Source organism: Rissa tridactyla, chromosome 4, assembly GCF_028500815.1.
Source record: "Rissa tridactyla isolate bRisTri1 chromosome 4, bRisTri1.patW.cur.20221130, whole genome shotgun sequence".
NCBI classification, from domain to species: Eukaryota; Metazoa; Chordata; class Aves; order Charadriiformes; family Laridae; genus Rissa; species Rissa tridactyla.
Window position 1 is genome coordinate 299,801 of NC_071469.1, and position 19,590 is coordinate 319,390.

Below are 19,590 nucleotides of genomic sequence, written 5' to 3' on the forward strand. Positions count from 1 at the left end.
TTGGTTTTGTTTATTTTTTGTATTTTGGGTCCATATTCGGATTGAATAAAAAAACACCCCCCCAGGGCGTGCGTGTGGGTGCAGAGCCGGCGGGGGCATGGCCCCCTCCCCGCAGCCAGACCTGAGCAGGGGCTGGGGCTGAGCACCCCCTCCCCGGGCTGCGGGGCCGCTCCCTCCCGGTGCCATGGGGGGGGTTCTGCCGCTAGCCGCGGCCGCTGGGGGGGAGCCGGGGGGGCCCGAGGCCACCGCTTCCCACGTGGGCTGTGGGGGGGGGCTGCAGGCGGGTACTGGGGGCTGTTGGGGGGCTGTGGGGGCTGCAGGGATGGTGTTGGGGGGGCTTTGGGAGCTGGGGGGGTTGTTGGAGGGGCTGCACGTGAGTGCTGGGGGGTTGTGGGGAGGTGTTGGGGGGCTGCAGGGAGGTACTGGGGGGCAGGGGGGCTGCAAGGGGGATCTGGAAGGGCCTTGGGGTTCTGGGGGGGCTGCAGGGGAGTGTTGGGGGGGTCTTGAGGTGCTGGTGGGGCCGCAGGGAGGTGTTGGGGTTGCAGGTGGGTCTGGGGGGGAAGAGGGTGCTGGGGTGGTTGGGGGGGCTGCAGGGGAGTGTGGGGGGTGTTGGGGGGCTGCATGGAGGGTGTTGGGGGGGCTTTGAGCTGCTGGGGGGGCTTAAAGGGGGTGATGGAGGTGTTGGGGCTGCAGGGGAGGAGTTTTGGGGGGTGAGAGGGTGTTGGGGGGCTGTGGGGGCTTCAGGAGGGTGCTGGGGGGGACTTGAGGGGCTGGGGGGGGTCTGGGGGGGCGTTCGGCGTGTCTGGGAGGTGTTGGAGGTCTGGGGGAGGGGGGCGGTTGCCCCTCTAGCCTCCTCTCTATGGTAGCCCCCGGCGCCTCTCTATCCCCTTCCTCTCCCTGCTCCGCCCGGCCACGCGGCGCCGGGGGCCGCTCCGTGCCGCCGCTCTCGCTGGTTGCTGGGGGGCGTGGCCAGTGGGGAGGAGGGGGCGTGGCCTCTCATGAATATGCATCAGCAGCCGCGGCGGAGGGTGAGCGGGGGTCTCGTACCGGGAACCGGGGTCCCCCCGGGCCCGTTGTGCCCGCCGGGGGACGAAGCCGCGGGGGACCCCGTGGCTTCGTCCCCCGGCGGGCACAACGGGCCCGCTGGGACCCCATCTCCCCTTCCCCAAAATCGAGAGGGGGGCTCCGTTGCCACGGCGACGGGACTAGGCCCCGCTGGCCTGCGGCCTACCCCGCTACTCCAGCGGGGGGCTTCGTTGCCGGGGCAACGGGAGTAGGCCCCACCGGAGGAGGAGGAGGACTTTCTGAGGGGGGGGACGACGACACGACGACAAGGACCCACATCCCGTCCCGGGGCCTCGTCACCGTCCCGGGGTTGCCAAAGGGGTTGGGAAAGGGGCCCCCGATGGCTTCCAGATGTGGGTTGGGGCGGCCGGTGGAAGCGCGGGGCGGGGGGGGGAGAGCGAGGCGGGGAGAGGAGGGGAGGGCCGGGCCCGGGAGGAGGCACCGAGCGGGTTTTTCCTGTCCCCGCAGCCCCGGTGAGTCACGGGAGAGGCCGCAGCGTGAGACCCGTGGGGACGGCAACCCCCCACCCGCGGCCCCGGCCCGCCCCGGACATGAGGCTGCCGTGGGGAAGGTGAGCGGGGCACCCCGCGGGGGTCGGGGGGGGCTGGCAGAGCCCGCGGGGCTCAGCCCGGGGCTGGGGCTGGCGCAGGCGAACCCGGGGAGAGGGCGGGTGTGGTTACTGGGCAAACTGGGGGGTGTGTGGGGGCTTTTGCAGGGGCTGGCACAGGTCGGTGGGGGTGAGGGGTGTGTGTTGGGGGGCTGGGACGGGCTGACGTGTGCGTGTTGGGGGGCTGGGGCGGGCTGATGCCGGACTGGGCTGGGCAAATGAGGAAGAGCAGGGATTTTGGGGGTTGCGGTGTGTGGGAGCCGCTCCAGGGTACACGCCGTTATTGCCGTGTGCGAGGGGCGCAGGCAGAGGGGGGCTGAGGCGGTGTTGGGGTCCCTGCGCCCTGCCCTCATGGTGTGGGCGAGCCGGGGCCCGTGTACACAGGGCGGTCCCTGCGAAGAGAGGGCTGGCAGTGCGATAGCGGTTTGGCACGTTGTCCAGCTGCCGGCACAGGTGGACACGAGGCTTTGGCACAGGGTTGGCACCATGCTGCAGCACGGCTGGAGGAGGCAGCTGCTGGCCCCTGGGTCCTGCCAGCCTCAGCCCCTGGGCAAAAGGACCCTCCCCGTAACGCTTTTCTCTCCTCCTTCTCTCCCCAGGGGCTGACCCTGTGCTGTGTCTGCCGAGCCCCAGCCCCAGTTCTGCCATGGCCTCGCAGCCGCAGCCCCTGCGCCCTGCCGTGCCCTGCGCCTCCCCCACGGGCACCGGCGGGGCTGGGCTGGCGGCCGGCAGCCCCGAGAAAGGTCTGTCCCTGTAGGGCTGGGAGAAATTGGGGTGGGGGGGTGTTTGCTGGCCTGTTCTGCTCTGGGGAAGGTCCCCTGGTGCCTGAGGCTTGTGCTCGGCCTGGTGTGCCCTGCTGGCCTTCCCTGGGGAGCCCAGCGGGGCTGCAGAGCTCCTCCAACGTGGTGATTCTCCTCTCTCCCAGGCACTGCTCGCCCCAAGCCACCGGTGCGGCCCAAACCCCGGGTGCTGCCCAAGCCGGCCGTGCCCGCCAAGCCCTCCCTGCCGCAGCCCCCGCCGGGGCCACGGCACCCTCGCCCAGAGCTGCCCTCCGCCGAGAAGATGAACCGCCTGGCAGGGCCCCAGCCCTACAGTGGGGGCGGCTCGGGGGGGCCCCTCAGGCGTCCCTCCTTCACCCTCAAGTCACCTGAGACCCTCAACGGGAAGGGGCTTCCATCCCCCGCAGTCGCAGCTGCTGAGGACCTGGGTCCGGCCCCCGTCGAGGAGGTGCCCCCCGCCCCACCGACACCCTCTCGCAAAGGCCCGGCTCCCTTCAAGGTGACGCCGGTGCCGGTGGCCACCAAACCAGAGCGATTTCCGGGCACCACCGTGGAGGAGATCCTGGCCAAAATGGACAGCAGGGAGGGCCCGGGCAGCCCGGACCGAACCCGGCTCTCGCCCTTTTGCCCTGATCCCTCCTCTCGTTTCGGCTCCAAGACTTTCACCGCCTTCCGGAGACGTCCAAGCGGGGAGGTGGACGGAGCCCCCCCTAGCGAAGCCCGCCAGACACCCCAACCCACGGCGGGCGAGCTGGGGATGGGGGAAGGCGAACACCCGATTGCTGAGACGAGGTGAGGGGCTGGGAACCGACCCGGGGGGGCGAGGGGCTGCAGGGACGGGGAGATTTTGCTCTGAGCCGTGCTGGGGATGGGAATAACGGAGCTGAGGTCTGGTTGGCGGTACGAGGCCGGTGTTCCTCCTGAGCAGGCAGCGCCTTGAGCTGCCTCCGTGGGAAGGCCGGGGCGGCCGCCGCCGTGCCGGGCGGTTTGCTCTGACCACAGGAACGGGCCGTCCTGGCCCAGGAGCTGCCGCCGCGCCTGCCGCCCCCGAGGGCCGGGAATCCAGCCAGCCAGCCATCCCGCTCCCTGGGCAGGGGCTGCCCTGGGGCTGGGAATAATGGGGAGGGGGTCGTTCCCCTGGGGAAACGTTCCCTTTTTCCCATCCTTGCTATTTTTTTTCCTGCCGGGCTGTGCCAAGGCGGAGGGAACTCAGCAATCCGCGGGACTCCTGGCTGCAGGATGTCCTGGGTGAGAGCCAGCGCTTGGCCATGCTCCCGAAGGCTGGGCACCTCCGGGAGAGCGAGACGGGGGCTATTTTAAACCAGAGTGTGAGAAACTTGCTCTCCAAAGCACTGAAAACTTTCTGGAAAGGGGATTGAGGCTGATTTGCTCCCTCCGTTCTGCAGTCAAAACCTTGCTGATAATTTGTTCTGGTTTTGGCTATGGCTTGCAGCGATTGAAGGGCCTCTTGTGGTTCACCCGACCCCATCCTGCTGCGGCCAGAGCGGGTGGTTTGGGGCTGGGAGGTGCCTCGGCAGGTGGGGGGAGAGAAGAGTGGAGGCGCAGGGGAAAAATTCATTCTCCTTCCCCATTTCTCTCTGGCAGCGGCTCCCCCCCAGCCGGCCCAAGCTGTGCCGGGGACCCCCGCGGACGCCGGAGGCCACCTACCCCCCCTGACGTGAGTTCTCGCCTCGCCCTCCCGTGCTGCGGCAGCTCCGTTCCTGGGCTCTCTCCTTCGGGGCTCTCCTGTCTCCTCCGGGGCTCCCTCTCTGCGGGGTGCGTGTCTCTCCTTTCTCCTCGGGGTGCCCACCGCCCCTTCCTCCGGTGAAGCCGGGTTCCCCGGGCACGGGGCCAGGTTCTTCTGGAGGGGGGGTGGCGTGTGGCAGCGCTGCTGCCGAGGCGTGGGCAGGGAGCAGCCGTGAGTCACCAGCCAGGGTTTGGTGACCCGGCAGGTATGTGGCAGGGCAGGCCCTTTTCGGGCTCCCTGCCAACCCCACTCCCCTCTCCCCGTGCTTGGCTGGGACACCGGGCCGTGGTGACACCAGGGTGGCAGCCGGCAGGGTGACACTGGCAAGGGGGTGCCCAGCCCCACGGTGGGGTGGGGGATCCGGGCTGAGGGTGTTTTTACTTCTTCCTGCTTCATTTCTTCCTCTCCATCTGTCTCCGCACTGCCGGAGGGTGGGTGTTGGAGGGGGGGACACTCAGCCTGGGTGGCTCACAGTGGCCCCTGGCCATGGAATGGGGTTGGGGGCCCGCTGGGAGCCACCCGGGCTGCCTCGGATTTGTGGAGAGGGGCTGTGATTTGTGGGTGGGTGACGCCTGGGGCGTTCCTCTCGAGTGACAAGACATCCCCTCTCCTCCGGCTCTTTCCACAGCTCTCCTCTCTCCAGCCGGGTGCCCTCGGACCCCCTGGCTCCCCGAGGCCCCCCATCTGCCCGGCCCCAGGAGCTCCCTTCCAGCCTTCTGCCTCGGCGCCCGGCTCTCCCGATGCCCCCCCAGAGCTCCCAGTCCCTGGGTCCCCCACCCTGGCCCCTGGCTCCCCCGAACCCCCACCTCAGCCTCCAGCTGAGGTCTCGGCCGCCTCCATCCAGGCCCCCGGCGCTCCCTCCTCCACAGCCGAACCCCGGCTTGGCATCTCCCGCTCCCCTGGCTCCCCCCACACTCCTGGGGAGGGATCCCCCGATACTGCCAGCCCCCCTGGCACTCCTGAACTGCCTCCCAGAGTCACCTGCCCCCCCGGCTCTCCCGAGGCTGCCACTGAGTACCCAGGTCCCCCCAGCCCACCCCCAGAGCCCCCTGCCAAAGCCTCTCGTCCCCCGGGCTCCCCGGAGGGACCTGATGACTCCCCGGTGTCCCCACAGTCCCCCGAGGGTCCCGATTTCAGCCCCCCTCCCTCTGGCAGGGACTCAGGGCTCCGGCGCTCTTCGGAGGGGGTGCTGCAGCCCCCGGTGGCGGGGCAGGGCATGGGGGCGCTGGGGGGCTCGCTGAGCGCCCTGCCCCGTCCCGGGGACCCGCCGTTGGAGCTGTCCCTGGGCAGCGAGTCCGGCTGGAGCCTCTCCCAGTCCTTCGAGTGGACGTTCCCCTCGCGGGGGGCACGGCGGCTGGCGTCCCCCCCCCAGTCCCCCATCCGGGAGACGGCTGACTCGGGGCTCTCTGCAGAGGGAGAGTCGGATGGGGAGGACCCGGCCCCGGGCCCCCCGTGCTCCCAGGGGGATGGCGAGCCCCAAGGGGCCGGTGGCTGGGGAGCAGAGGGGGCTCCATGTCCAGGGGGCCCTGTGCCCCATCGGGAGGCTGAGGGCTTGTCAGAGGAGGAGGAAGGGGAGGAAGGGGAGGCAGAGCGGGATGCCACTGTGTCCTGCTCCTCTCTCTGTGTGACAGAGCCTGGCCAGGACCTGTCTGAGCCTGAGCCCCCCACCCAGCCCATGCCCCTCACTGAGGCTGCCCCACCAGCTCTGGGCACCGTGGACGACTGCCCTGCCAGCCCGCAGGGCCCCGGCGGGCCAGGCCAGGCCGAGGGACCCCCGAGGGACCTCCAGCCCCATGCCGACCCGGGCTGGCTGGTGGAGCTGCTGTCCTCACCCAAGGCCCGTGGCTCCCCGCAGGTAAGGCGCCACAGGAGCCGGGAAGGGTTGGCACCAGGCCGTGGTATCGGTGGGTCCCGGGAGGGGAAGGGTTCAGGTTAGGACTCCCCAGGAACGGGGGGCCCCATGGGGTGGGGTGGGCAGGTGGAAGGGTCTGGCCTCCCCTTGGGATGGGACCTAGTGCTGTGTCCCTCAGGTGTCCCAGGGTGTTTCCCCCTCTCTTTTCCTCTCCAACTCTCCTCTCTGCTGCGTGAGCCGGGGCTGCGACCCCTTTAGCCCCCTCTGCCCCTTTCTTGCCCTCTTTCCCCAGGACCTGCTCGGCTGGTCGCGGAAGGACCTGTGCAGTGAGTTCGGCATTGGCAGAGCTCAGCAGGCCGGCACCTTCGACTGGACCCCTGAGGCTGTGGCCAGGGACAGAGACTGGCCTGGTGAAACGGAGCAGGACCGGGAATTCAGGACCAAATCAAGCTGGGACAGCATCCACAGCACCAGGGATGGGGACCGGCAGGATGGGCCCTTCGGCACCACCAGGAAGGACTGGGGCAGAGATTACAAAGGGACAGAGCTGATGGGGGAAGCGAGACTGGGCTGCAGCGACTGGTCCAAGTCCCGTGGCGCAGAGGAAAGCTGCCTGCAGGATCAAGACTTTGGTGCTGGCAAACCCAAATGGGGCACGGGCTATGGCTTGGACAGTGTGGGCAGTGGGGAGGAGATCGGCTCCAGGAAGGCCGACTGGAGCCGCAGCTACGACATGGGACACAGCCAGCAGCAGGATGAGGAGCCGAGCTCCAGGCAGCCCAGCTGGGCTGGCAGGTATGGCCCCGGGGCCCCGGAGAGCCGGGATGGGGAGATCACACCTGCCTGGGCCGGACAGTATGGTACCAGCGACGCGGAGGTGGGGGACAGGGAGCTCGCCCCAGACTGGGCCAGTAAATACAGCAGCAGGGACGCTGAGAGCAAGGGCGAGGATTTTACACTGGGCTGGGCTGGCAGATCCAGCACTGGGGACACTGGGACCCCAGAGAAGGAGTTCAGCCCCAGCAGACCAGCCTGGGACAGCAAATACAGCACCCGGGACATGGAGAGCCAGGACCGGGAGTTCAGCCCCAGCCGACCAGCTTGGACTGGCGAGTACAGCACCCGAGGCATGGAGAGCCAGGACCGGGAGTTCAGCCCCAGCAGGCCAGCTGAGGCCGGTGAATACACCACCAGGGACATGGAGAGCCAGGACCGGGAGTTCAGCCCCAGCAGGCCGGCTGAGGCCGGTGAATACACCACCAGGGACACGGAGAGCCAGGACAGGGAGTTCAGCCCCAGCAGGCCGGCCTGGGACAGCAAATACAGCACCAGGGACATGGGGAGCCAGGACAGGGAGTTCAGCCCCAGCAGACCGGCCTGGGATAGCGAGTACCGCAGCAGGGATGCAGAGAGCCAGGACAGGGAGTTCAGCCACAGCAAAATGGCCTGGGATAGAGAGTACTGCAGCAGGGACATGGAGAGCCAGGACCGGGAGTTCAGCCCCAGCAGACCGGCCGAAGCCAGTGAGTGCAGCACCAGCGACATGGAGACCCAGGATGGGGAGTTCCAGCTCAGGAGATCAGCATGGGATGATGGATACAGCAGCAGAGAGATGGAGACTGAGGACAGGGAGTTCAAGCCCAGCAGACCAACTTGGGATGATGAGCACAGCAACAGGGATGCGGAGAGCCAGGACAGGGAGTTCAAGCCCAGCAGATCAACCTGGGATGATGAGCAGAGCAGCAGGGATGTGGAGAGCCAGGACAGGGAGTTCAGCCCCAGCAGACCAGCCGTAGCCAGCGAGCGCAGCACCGGGGACGTGGAGACCCAGGACAGCGGGTTCAAACCCAGCAGAGCAGCCTGGGATGGTGAGCAGAGCACCAGGGACGTGGAGACCCGGGATGAGGAGTTCAGCCCCAGCAGACCGGCCTGGGCCAGCGAGTGCAGCAGCAGAGAGATGGAGACCCAGGACAGCGGGTTCAAACTCAGCCAACCGGCCTGGGATGACAGATACAGCACCAGGGACGTGGAGAGCCAGGACCGGGAGTTCAGCCCCAGCAGACCGGCCTGGGCCACCGAGTTCAGCTCTTCGAATGCCGAAAAGGAAGAAAGAGAGTTTAGTCCTGGCCGGCTGAGCTGGGCTGGGGAGTGCGGCATTGGCCAAAAGGAGCTGGTCGACACGTTCAGTGTCAGGAAAGATGACTTGCCTGGCTCCGGTGCCCCCGATCCCCCTGCCCAGGAGCCCGGCTGGGGCAGCACCGGCCGGCAGGAGCGCGGTGCCACCGATAGCAGGGACTGGGCCAAAGAGCTTGGGGGAGCTGAGCGCCACAACCAGTTCGGCATCATTGGGACAGAGTGGGTGACGGATCCCTCTAGTGCCAGAGCAATATCAGATGGCTCCACATCCTGGGCTGGCGGAATGAGGTCTGAGGGCCTGCGGGAGCCCCTGGGAGACTGGCAGAGGGATCTCTCCTTCGGCACCCCAGATGCCGCCAGCTGTGTGGGCACTGGTGACGCCAGCGGGGTTGGACTAGGCCAGATGGCCTGGGGTCAGGGCCTGGGCCACCTGCCTGCCCCGGGCAGCTCTGCCCAGCCCCAGGAGGCTGGGCTGGAAGGGCCAGGCTGGAACTGGGAGCTGGAGGCAGCCGGCTGGAGCGTGGAGCTGTGCGATGCCGAGGCCAAGCGCCGGGAATGGGCCAGTGCGTTTGGTGCCCGCTGCGCGGCCCGGAGCCGGGACTTCGGTGCTGTGGAGCAAAGCCCAGGAGACGATGCCGGCTCAGCGGATGGGTAAGGAGGAGGGCGCTGGCGGTGGCAGTGCAACCCCGGGGGGGGACCTGTCACCCTTGGGTGCCCATGCTGTCCTGCAGTGGGGACTTCTGATGACATGGGCCTCATGCTGGTGTCCTACCATGCCTCACGCGTAGCCGGGGGACCGGCTGCCTCTGGCCCCGGGCTGCCAGAGCTCCTCTGCCCCGGCCTCCGCATTTCCTCCTGCAGCCTCCAGCCCCACAACTGGAGCAGGAGCTTTTCGAGGGACTGGGTTTCAATCGTCCCGGCAGGATCTGCTGTCTTGAGTTGATCTAGGAGGGGATGATGCCTTCGGGGCTTCTTGGGCTGATCTCCCTCTGACGTGGAGAGCCCTGTATGAAGTCTGGGGGGTGCTGGTGTTCCCTCGCCCCCCAGAAAAGTGGTAGAATTAGCCCCGTGCCCTTATTGCTTTGCCAGGATGTGGGAACCCTGATTTCTGCCAAACTTACAGAGCTGGGGATTCCCAAAATGATAAATTCCCTCAAGCTGCCTGAAAATAAGGATCCCAGGAGGAGGGAAGCAAAAGCCCCACGGGGCTCAGGAAGGGCCCAGCCTGGTCGGCCTGTGTGGGGCTGTGGGGACCCCTCACCTCCTGCCCCGGGAGCCGTGTGGGTTCCTGCTGCCAGCGCCATCCTGCACCCAGCTGGCCCTGATCCTCCTCCTGCCCCTTGGTCACCTGGTGTCCCCCTGGCCACCTCCTGAGGGCTGGGGACCCTACTGGCGGGTCTGGCCTCTTTCTCTGCCCCAAGGGGGAGAGTTGGCCTGAGGCCCCGGTGAGTCTGGCAGCCTCCTTGCCTTCCCCAGACCCCAAATTCTGTGCCAGCATTTGGGAAGGGGCTTTGGGGAGACTTCACAGAGGTGCCACCCCCTTGGTGTGACATCCCGGGAGAGAGGGGAGAGTCCTGGACACCTGGGTCCTGCCCTCACTTCCCGGGAGCAGCGTTTGGCCCTCCCCATGCCTCAGTTTCCCCTGGAGGCTGACGGAGGCGAGGTTTGGGGCAGGGGAAGGGCTCGTGTTAGCTGGAGCTGGAGGAACTCTGGGGTCTTGTCTTGTCTCCCTGAGCAGAAGCATCCGTCTCTCGGACCCCAGCCCGCCCATGGGCGACGCTCAGGCTGACCTCCCAGCTGCGGCATCCCCCCGGCATGAGCTGCCCAGCCCCACTGAGGAGGAGAGGGGCCTCCCCAAGCCGGCCACTGCCCCGCGGAGCCCCAGGGCCTCCCCTCTGCTGCCGGAGGCTGCCGGTGGCACCCTGCTGGACATGGGGAGTGAAGAGTCCCCCTTGGACCACCCGGATGGGAAGAGACCCCCGAGCTGGGAGGAGAAGCGGCTCTCCCTGGGCGCCCCTCAGCCCGAGGGACCCTCGGACCACGCCGGGCAGGAATTTGCCTTCCTGGAGGTGAGTGGTGAGGGGGCAGCCTCCAGCCCCCTGGGGGTGCCCAGCTTGTGTGGGGGCCCTGTTCCTGTCGTGCTCTGGGGACGGGGGCTTTACCCTCCAGCCTTAACCTCCTCCGAGGGACAGGCTGCGGATTGAGGGTCCCCCTGTGCCGTTGTGGGCGTCCGTGGGCATGCTGGCTGGGGGGGCCCCACATCTCCCGGGTGCTGGGCACTAACCTGTCCCCGCGGGCTCTGCAGGACACGGAGGTCCTGGACAGCAGCGTGTACCGCAGCAAGGCCAACCTGGGACGCAAGCGCCGGCACCGGGCACCGGCCCTCCGCCCCGGGGCCACCTCGGAGGGGGACAGCTGGATCTTCCGGGACTCCACAGGTGAGAGCCCCTGGGGTGGTGACAAGGGGAGAGGGACCACAGGGCCCTCTGTCCTGGGCAGAGGCGTCTCACGGTGACACTGTCCCCCACGTCCTCCCCACAGAGCCCCGTCCAGCCCTGGCAGCATCCTCTGACGACGAGGCAGCAGAGGAACCCAAGAGCCGGCGGGTGCGAGCGTCCCTGTCGAGCAAGGGGGTGAAGGTGCCGCTCTTCCCCGGCCTCAGCACCTCCGCCCTCAAGGTGGGGACCCCCAGGATCCCCAGGCAGTGGGGTGATGGCTCCTGGCCAGGCAGGAGAGAGGGAGGGTTGAACAAGGGGAGGGGAAACTGAGGCAGGTTGGGACTGGGGGCTGGGCTAAAGGTGGGCAGTGTGGGGAGCCATGGGGAGGAGGCGGTGGGAGGATGTGGAGGGGGCAGAGCACAGCATGTCCCCCCTGACTTCACTTCGCTGCGCCCAGGCCAAGCTGAGGGGACGAAACCGCTCGGCTGAGGAGGGGTCACCGGCAGGGGACAGCAAGGCCACCCCCGCCAAGGACCCCCACGTGCAGCGCTCCAAGTCCTGCAAGATCCCTGGCTTGAGTGGGAAACCCCTGGCGCTGCCCCCCAAGCCGGAGAAGTCCTCGGGGTGAGTGCTGGGGGCATGGGACCCTCGTGGGGAAGCGAGGGCTGGGCTTAGGGAGCCACAGGGGCGGGAAGGAGGGGGCTTGGGGGGCTGTGTGCGCATCTGGGGACAGATGCTGTGGATGGGGGGAAGATGCTGAAGGGTGGGGAGGTGCTGTGGGGCTGTCACGTGGTTCCGTGCCCCACTGTAGCAGTACCGAGGGGGATGTTCCAGAGGCATGGAGGGTTTTGGGGTGCTTTAGGGGTGTGAAGGGGTTTTGAGGGGTGTGGGGGCTCTCCAGGCTGGCACCTCCAGTGTTCGTAGGCAGCCAGAGCTGGGCTGGGGGGAGCTGGGCGCCAGGGGAGGCTTTGCTGCGTGCGGCGTCCCCAGGGCCGGTGTCCTGGAGAGCCCGGGCTGCTCCCGCCAGACACTGCCTGGGATGCAGCCCTGAATGCCCCAGCTCCCCGCCTGTCCCCCCAGTCTCCCCCCAGTCCCCCAGGGAGCCTAGATCAGCCGGGGACCCTTCTTGGTTGTGCCCCTGGGGGTTGGTCTGGGTCCCGGGGGTGTTTTTGGGGGGCTTATGCCAATGCGGTGCTGACACCTCCCAGGTCCGAGGCCTCCCCCCCGCACTGGCTGCAAGCGCTGAAGCTGAAAAAGAAGAAACCTTGAGCAGGGTGAGTGCGGGAGCTGGGGGGGTCACTGGGGACTGACCCTGGCCCTCCCAGGGCAGGGCACAGCTGGGGACCCCCTCCCCGTGGTCCCCACATCGGGCTGTGTGTCCCAGGGGGCTTGAGGGGAACATGACACCGGCCAGGGTGGCCCAGGGGGAAGTGTGTCCCCACGTCCCTGGGCTCTGTGCTGCCAGGAGGGGCAGCCCCCCCTCCTGCCCGCTCCAGCTGGGGACCCCCAGGGCTGGGTCACCCCTGGGGCTGGGGGTCCCTGCGGATCCCTCACCCCCCTGCCCGCTCCGTCTCTTCCAGGCTCGCTGTCCTGACGGCGCGTCCCCGAGGCTGACAGACGCTGTCCCCAGGGCCAGGCCGCCCCCTCCCCATGGCGGGACACACACACACATCTATGCACTTTGTATGATGCTCGCAGGGTCCCCATCCCCCTCCCCACACCTCCTCCCCCCTCCTTGGCCCACGGGCCTCCCCCGGTGTCCCCCTTCCCCTCGGTCCCCGCCTCGACGGGGCTGGGGAGGGGGGGGCAGTGCATCCCCCTTTCCCCTTGCCCCCTGCTCTTGTATCACCCTCAGACAAAGAGCAACAGGTCAGGATTTTGGTGCCACTCTGACAGGACAATAAAACTTCGTCGGTTGGTTTGGGGGGACCCTGGGTCTTCTCTCAGCCCCCCCCGGACGTCTGCTGGCCGGGGGGGCCTCGTGGGGACGCTGGCGTGGCAACTGCCACCAGGAGGAGCTCTCTGCCCGCAGCCGGGGCCGGCACAGAGCGCGGGCACCCCTGGGTGCTGCCTGGTGGGGGGGCACAGACCCCCCCAGGGGTGAACCCCCCCAGCCCCGGGTGCCGGCGCAGGGGTAGCGTGCGCAACCGTGGGTGTGCTCCCACCCCAGCGATCGGAGGCCCATGCGGGCGTCCACCCACCAGTGGGGTGCCCACACTCCTCCCCACGGCACTGTGCCCCCGGCGTACCCCCACCTCCCCGCGCCCCCCAGCATCCCTCTGGGGAAGCAGCCCCTTGCACACTCACCTTGCACGCGTGCCAACCCTTGTGCACGCAGCTGGGCACGCACGTGTGTGCACACCTTTGTGTGTGTGCGCACCTCTGCCTCTGTGTGTGTGTACACCTTCGTGTGTGTGTGCGCGCCTGTGTGTGTGCGCACCTCTGCCTCCGTGTGTGTGTGTACACCTTCGTGTGTGTGTGTGCGCGCGTGTGTGTGTGTGTGTGTACCTCTGCCTCTGTGAGTGTTTGTACACCTTCGTGTGTGTGTGTGTGTGTGTGTGCACCTCTGCCTCTGTGTGTGTGTGTACACCTTCATGTGCATATGTGTGTGTGTCTGTGTGTGTGTGCACCTCTGCCTCTGTGTGTGTTTGTACACCTTCGTGTGTGTGTGTGTGTGTGCACGCCGCTGCCCTCCCGTGCAAACCGGACCCGCGTGCCCACCCTGGCACCGAAGGGTCCCATCCTGCCCGTTCCCTGCCCACCCGGCTGCGGTGCCGGGGTCCCCCCGAGGAGGAGCGGGGAGGATCCCACCCCAGCCCCGAACCTTCGCCCCCGCCCTCCCTCCGGCCGCGGCGCGGGCTGCGAGGGGCCGATGTCCCCAGCCCGCGGGGGGCTGCGGGGCGGCCGCCAGGCTGGGCCCTGGACGACGGGGGACGCCGGTGCCCTGGGCTCCAGCCGCCGAAGGAGGGGCGCCGCCGGCGGGCGCCGTGCCAGGCCGCTGAGCCGAGCTGCCGCCTGCCGGGACGGGGACCCGGGGCTGGCTGTCCCCTGTCGGAGGGGGGAGCTGCGGAGGGAGAGCTGTGGCCGAGGAGCTGCGGCTTCCCCGGTCGGATGTGGTAACTGCCAGCGGCCCCAGAGGAAATCGCCGAATCCCGCCCGGCGGCACCGCCGGACGCGGCCCCTTGGGGCGCGGGGTGCCCGGGCAGTGCCGGCAGCTCGGCCGGTGTCCCGTCCCCCCCGGGGGCTGCCACATCCTCCCGGCGCCCGGGGGGCTGCCCGCGGACGCCGTGGGGCCGGTCACGGCTGCCGTCCCCCGTGGGCAGACCCCGGCGCGCCTTCGGGGCGGGGGGGGTGGTGTGCCGGGCCCGGCGTGTGTCGCTTGTGCCCGGGCCAAGGGCACCCGGCAGACGCTTGAGGGGCTCAGCCCCCCCCGCCCCCCGCGGCAGAGCTTCGGCCCGGAGCTGGTCCCGGGCCTCCCGCTCGCCCCGAACCCTCGGCTTCATCCCGGGGCTGCGGCGGAGCCTCAACCTCGACCCTCCGGCCGCGTCCCAGGGGGCTGCTCCCGCCGGCGGGATGGGGGCCGGCACCGGGGGATACTCACGGGGGATGCGGGTCCCCGGAGCCCCCCGCTGCAGGGGAGAGCGGCTCCTCCGGAGCCCCCCGCTGCCGGGCTCGGCCCCAGGCCCCCCAAGCCCCCTCCCCACATTCCCGCTGCCCAGCGGCGTTACAGATAACGTTGTTCGTTATCAGCCCCGCCGCTGATAACACCCCGCTGCTGCTGCTCCCCGCGGCTCGGGGCCCTTGGCCCAGGCCTGGCCACCGACCCACCGCCCGTGGCTACGGCAACCCCCCCCCCGGGGGGGGGTCTCCATCCCGCCGCAGGAGGTGACCGGGGACCCTTCAGCCCCCCCGGCACCGCCGGCGGCATCTCGGCGGGGCTGGAAAGGGTTACCTGTTCTCCTGCGCTACCCACAGGCGACAAAAATAGCCCAGCTCGTTATTAATAGTGATCTTCATTACCCGGGCTGGAACATCTCCCTTTGTAGCAGTTTCTGGCGATACCAAGGGCCTAATTAGCATTTCTTTTATTTCCCTATTTTATTCCATTTATTAGCTGATAGGCTTAAGTAACGTCTTCATCAGGCTCGGTTTGTGTGGGGGTCCGTCCCTTCTTTAAACAAACTTCAGGTTTTGACTTAAATCGGCAGCCGCCGCATTTGTGCCGCAATTTTTAGCAGCTTTCAACGTTAATTCCTCACCGAGGCGCTGGCGGTCGCGCCCCCCCCCGCGGGTTACCGCGCGTTTCCGCGGGCCTGGCCCGGGCCCTTGGAATGTTTGATTGTTCCTTATCTCCAGCCGATTCGCCCCGGCTCGTCCTCCCGGGCCGATGGCCGGGGGTGCCCTTGGGGCTGCTTTGGTGGCCGCCGTGACCACCCCTGCGAGGGTCCCGCTGCCCCCCCGACCCGCACCCCCTGTCCCGGCCCCTCTCCCTCCCGTACCGCTCCGTGTGCTCTGATTTTGGAGACCCCCTTCGAGCCGCCCCCCCTATTTCAGACAGGAATTAACCCCCTCCACCGGCCCTTTACACCTCTCTGCCGGCACAAGGGACCCGCTGCGCTGACGGGAGGGGGGGTGGGGTCTGGGGGGTTTTGCCCCCCGGTTCGTCCCCGCGGTTCCCACCGCCCGGGTTCAAACCGTGCTGTTCCCGCAGCCCGTTCCGCTGTGATTTACCGACTCCCGCAGCGAGGGGCTCCTCCGGCCCCGCGCCCCGAGCCCCCCCCGCGCTTTTCCAGGCGGACTCGAGCCTTTGCAGGTTTTTCTGCAAGTCCCGCTCGGCTTCTCCGGTGCTTTTCCCCAAAGCCGCAATTGCCGGAGTTCAGCCCCGGCGGGACACCCCAGAGCCGAGCTCCCCCCCGCTCCTCCTGCCCCCTCCGAATAGTTTATTTTGGGGTAGGGGGCGATTTTTCTCCACGCGTTGCTGCGTTCGGCTCCTTCCCGCACGGCGCCACCCGCAGAGAGCCGGGACCGGCCGGGGCTCCCCGTCGCCGGCCGGTCCTTCGGCAGAGGCTGCCTTAAAAAGGTCATTTTGCAGCGTCGGGGGGGAGCCCCGGCGCACCCCCTCCCCTCGTTTTTGGTAAATGCACAAAGGCCCCCCCCAGCGCGTCACCCGCGAAATGGGGCCGCGGCAGTTCGGAACCCTCCCGGCGCCGCGGCTGTTCGCCACATGCAAAACCCTGGAAGCAAAATGTAAAAATCCCAAATGCCAAACGCCAAATGCCCAAACGCCAAATGCCACCCCCGGCACCCCCCCCCGCCCCGCCCCGGGGCACCCCCCGCTGCGACGCTCCCGGTGCCAAATGCGAAGCCCGAAGCGCAAACGCCCCGACGGCAGCGGCCGAACGCAGCGCCCAACGGCGAAAGCCCAAATGCCAGTTCGGAGCTGCCGGGTGGCGGACCCCCCCCCGCCCCCGCCCGCCCCCCTCAGCCCCCCGGGGCTGCTCCCCCGAGCCCGGGCGCCGGCGGGGTGGCCGGAACCCCCCGGGGGGGCGGGGGGCGGGGGGACGGGGGTTATCTCGGGGGCTGACGTGTTGACACTTGGGTGAGAGCTCGGTAAAACCCCCCAGGAAGGAGCCAGATGGAGATGATGGGGAGGGGGGAGCTGTGAAATTTCCCACGGGGGCTCCCCCCCCCGCCCCGTCCTCCCTCCCGCCCGACCCATCAGGAGGAGGAGGCGGAGGAGGAGGAGGAAGGGGAGGTAACGCGGTGGGATGCGCTGGGCCGGGCTCAGAGGGCCGGGGGAGCGGGGTGAGCCCGGGATGAGCTGAGCTGAGCTGAGCATGGAGGAGGCGACGGACGCCTACGCCTACGGGGACAACGAGACCGAGTGCGAATATGCCGAGTGGGGCCCCTCGCTGGCCCTGCTGCCCGCCATCTACCTGCTGGTCTTCCTGCTGGGCACGGCGGGCAACGGGCTGGTCCTCTGGACCGTCTTCAAGGGCGGCCGGGACCGCCGGCGCTCGGCCGACACCTTCATCGCCAACCTGGCTGCCGCCGACCTCACCTTCGTGGCCACCCTGCCGCTGTGGGCGGCCTATGCCTGGCTGGGCTACCACTGGCCCTTTGGGACCGCCGCCTGCAAGGTCAGCAGCTACCTGGTCTTCGTCAACATGTACGCCAGCGTCTTCTGCCTGACGGGGCTGAGCTTCGACCGCTACCTGGCCATTGTCCGGCCTCTGGCCACCGCCAAGCTGCGCTCGCGGGTCAGTGGGCTGGTGGCCACAGTGGCCCTGTGGGCGCTAGCGGCTCTGCTGGCCCTGCCGGCCCTGGTGCTGCGGCGGGCAGCCGCCCTGGGTGGGGACACCAAGATCACCTGCTACATGGACTACGGGGGCCTGGCTGCCCCGGGGACGGAGGGCGCCTGGGAGGTGGGGCTGGGGCTCTCCTCCACCGCCCTGGGCTTCGTGCTGCCCTTCGCCGTCATGCTGACCTGCTACTTCTTCATCGCCCGCACCGTGGCCAGCCACTTCCGCCGGGAGCGCGCCGAGGGGCCCCGCAAGCGCAAGCGGCTCCTCACCATCATCACGGTGCTGGTGGCTGCCTTCGGGGGCTGCTGGCTGCCCTTCCACCTGGTCAAGACCCTCTACGTCCTGATGGACCTGGAGGTGCTGCCCTGGTCCTGCGGCCTCCACGCCTTCCTCAACAACCTCCACCCCTACTGCACCAGCATCGCCTACGTCAACAGCTGCCTCAACCCCTTCCTCTACGCCTTCTTCGACCCCCGGTTCCGCCATGCCTGCGCTGCCCTCCTCTGCTGCCGCCCCCCCGGCCCCGGCACCGACCGCTCCGCCAGCTACTCCTCGGGGCACAGCCACCCCCCCGGCACCAAGGGGGGGCCGGTCCCGGGGGGAAAGCTGGACCCCGCCACCCAGGAGACGCTCTTCCGTGCCTGACCCCCCTTCCCCAGTGCCCCCCGAGCTGGACTCCTCGGGGGGACCCCACCACCTCCCCCTCGCCCCAGAGCCTGGCTCGCTCTGGGGCCCCCCCCGCTGGAAAGCCCCACTCGTGGGAAGGGGAAACTGAGGCAGGGGCTGGGAAGGCCCTGGGAGGAGCCCCTGGGGGGCTCGGGTGGGGTCGGCTCCCCCTGGCATCCACAGGGCTTTGGATTTTGTGACAAATAAATGAATTTTGGTTAAAAAAGGAGCAGGGTGTGTGCAGTTCCCTTGGCGGGTAAGGGGAGGGAGTGGGGTTTGTAGGGTCACGGTGTGGGGCAGCACGGGGGTGCGGGGGAGGGTATGGTTGGGTTTTAGGGGGTGTGTGAGCTGGGGGTCGTTACGTCCCGGTCCGACTCCGTCGGGGCTGGGAGAGGTTCGCGATGATTCCAAGCATGAGATGAAGACACGGAGGTCAGACGCCGCTCGCCGCAGGTTTATTGTTACTCCCCGGCAATAGTCGCTGAGACGAGCGACAGGGTAGGGGTGGAAGTAGAGGAAAGGCAGAGAGGAGCAGCAGTATGGCGGAGCACAGCAGGAGTATAGTCACCACCACGGGCCCGACGACGCCTCGACGGTCCCCTGGAATTTCAGCGGTGTCCCGCTGATCCATGGTTCCCAAGCCATGATGATGGTGGGGGGTTCTGGTTCCCAAATCGTGGTGGGTCACCGCACCAGTTACAGTCCAGGTCGGTCTGCGGCTTGACCCGTCAGCGTGACGGTGGCCTTGCCCAGCTCATTGTCTTTTGACACGGTCGCCGTACGAGCTCTGCCCGCCTTTGCTGCTCGGCCAGAGCTTGGCTCAGCACGGCCATCGCGACGCAGCGAGCCTGGGGGAGCGGGACGGGTCCTGGCGCCCAGGGTAGGCAGGGTCTGGCCGCTCTGATAAGCAAAGCCCCGTGCCCTCTCCAGCTGGTGGCAATCTCGGGTGGCGTGTGCTGGGGTCTGCGTGTGGTAGCACCAAATCCAGCCCAGCCCAGCCAGTGCCTCCCCGCAGGGTGGGCGCCTGCCCGCCCCAGCCCCCCCAGCTCTGATTGCATCAAGCAGCCGCCTGGTCCCACCAAATCCCATTTTCGGGCTTTTCTCCTCCTTATCTGAGGCCAGAAGGAGCCGCGGGTGACTCACTCCTGCGGGGTGAAAATGGGCCGCTGATGCTGTTAAACACCCAGACCCCAGACGGGGACACGGGGCCGTTTGGGTTTGGAGGGGGGCGTTTGGGTGCCTGGCAGGACAACGGCCCGCCTTTGCCCAAGGTTTTGATGAGCCACCAAATGGCTCCTCTCCCATTTCCCTCCCGGCCCCCGCCGCTTCCTGAGGCTCCGCTCTAAATAAATCTTCCCCCTATTTGTTATTTACATCCTTCATTTACTCATGATGAACTATCCTGTCTCCTTGGCCTTTGTTCCTGCTTGGAAAGGATGCGGGATCATTACTGGGTTCCTTGGGAAGCTTCCCATGGGGGGGCTGCATTAACCTTCCCGGTTTTGCCACTACCTAATTTTGGGAGCCAGCCCAGCCAGCGTCACCCCTCCTCGGGGACGGTCCTTTGTCTTCACCGAGTAAATAACGGAGGTGGGGGCCGCGGTTGGGTAAAGTGCCCGGCGCAGAGGGCTGCGAGGCTGCCATGGCTCTTTTCACCACAGTTGGGGATTTTGGGGTGTTTCCCCTTGGTTCTGGGCTGGTCTAAGAGCCGGGAGGGGGAGTTGGGGGAGTGGGGCTGGAAATGCTGCATCTGGGGCCACAGCCCAAAGGGAAATTTGGGGGAGAAGCGTGATTCCATTCAAGGTGCCTTCCTGGCCTGCTTGCCCTGGAGAGACCCCCTGATACTGCTCACCCATCTGTCCATCCATCAATCCGTCCATCCATCCGTCCATCCATCCACCCATCCTTCCCTCCCTCCATAACTCACCCCTTCTCTCCCTCCCTTTCTCTATCCCTCCATCCCACCATCCTCCCTTGCTCCCTCTATCCATCCAT

General features: G+C 68.0%; 2 protein-coding genes across 6 annotated transcripts; both read left to right on the forward strand.

Moving 5' to 3' along the window:
• Positions 1-898: 898 nt before the first annotated feature.
• On the forward strand, positions 899-12,767 carry TNKS1BP1 (tankyrase 1 binding protein 1). Of its 5 annotated transcripts, none has more exons than XM_054201021.1 (13): positions 899-1,028; positions 1,534-1,636; positions 2,272-2,415; positions 2,598-3,243; positions 4,057-4,129; positions 4,827-6,053; positions 6,343-8,837; positions 9,922-10,255; positions 10,492-10,624; positions 10,728-10,864; positions 11,082-11,248; positions 11,833-11,898; positions 12,205-12,767. In XM_054201021.1, the coding sequence occupies exons 3-12, from the start codon at positions 2,319-2,321 to the stop codon at positions 11,891-11,893; spliced, it is 5,370 nt and encodes a 1,789-aa protein (XP_054056996.1). In that variant the 5' UTR covers positions 899-1,028; positions 1,534-1,636; positions 2,272-2,318; the 3' UTR covers positions 11,894-11,898; positions 12,205-12,767. The 5 variants fall into 5 exon arrangements, with proteins under 5 accessions (XP_054056996.1, XP_054056994.1, XP_054056993.1 ...); XM_054201019.1 differs by lacking the exon at positions 899-1,028 and adding an exon at positions 1,128-1,418; XM_054201018.1 differs by lacking the exon at positions 899-1,028 and adding an exon at positions 1,128-1,386.
• Positions 12,768-16,382: 3,615 nt separating this feature from the next.
• Positions 16,383-17,821, forward strand: APLNR (apelin receptor). The gene has a single exon (XM_054199739.1). The coding sequence runs from the start codon at positions 16,462-16,464 to the stop codon at positions 17,572-17,574; it is 1,113 nt and encodes a 370-aa protein (XP_054055714.1). The 5' UTR covers positions 16,383-16,461; the 3' UTR covers positions 17,575-17,821.
• Positions 17,822-19,590: the final 1,769 nt, after the last annotated feature.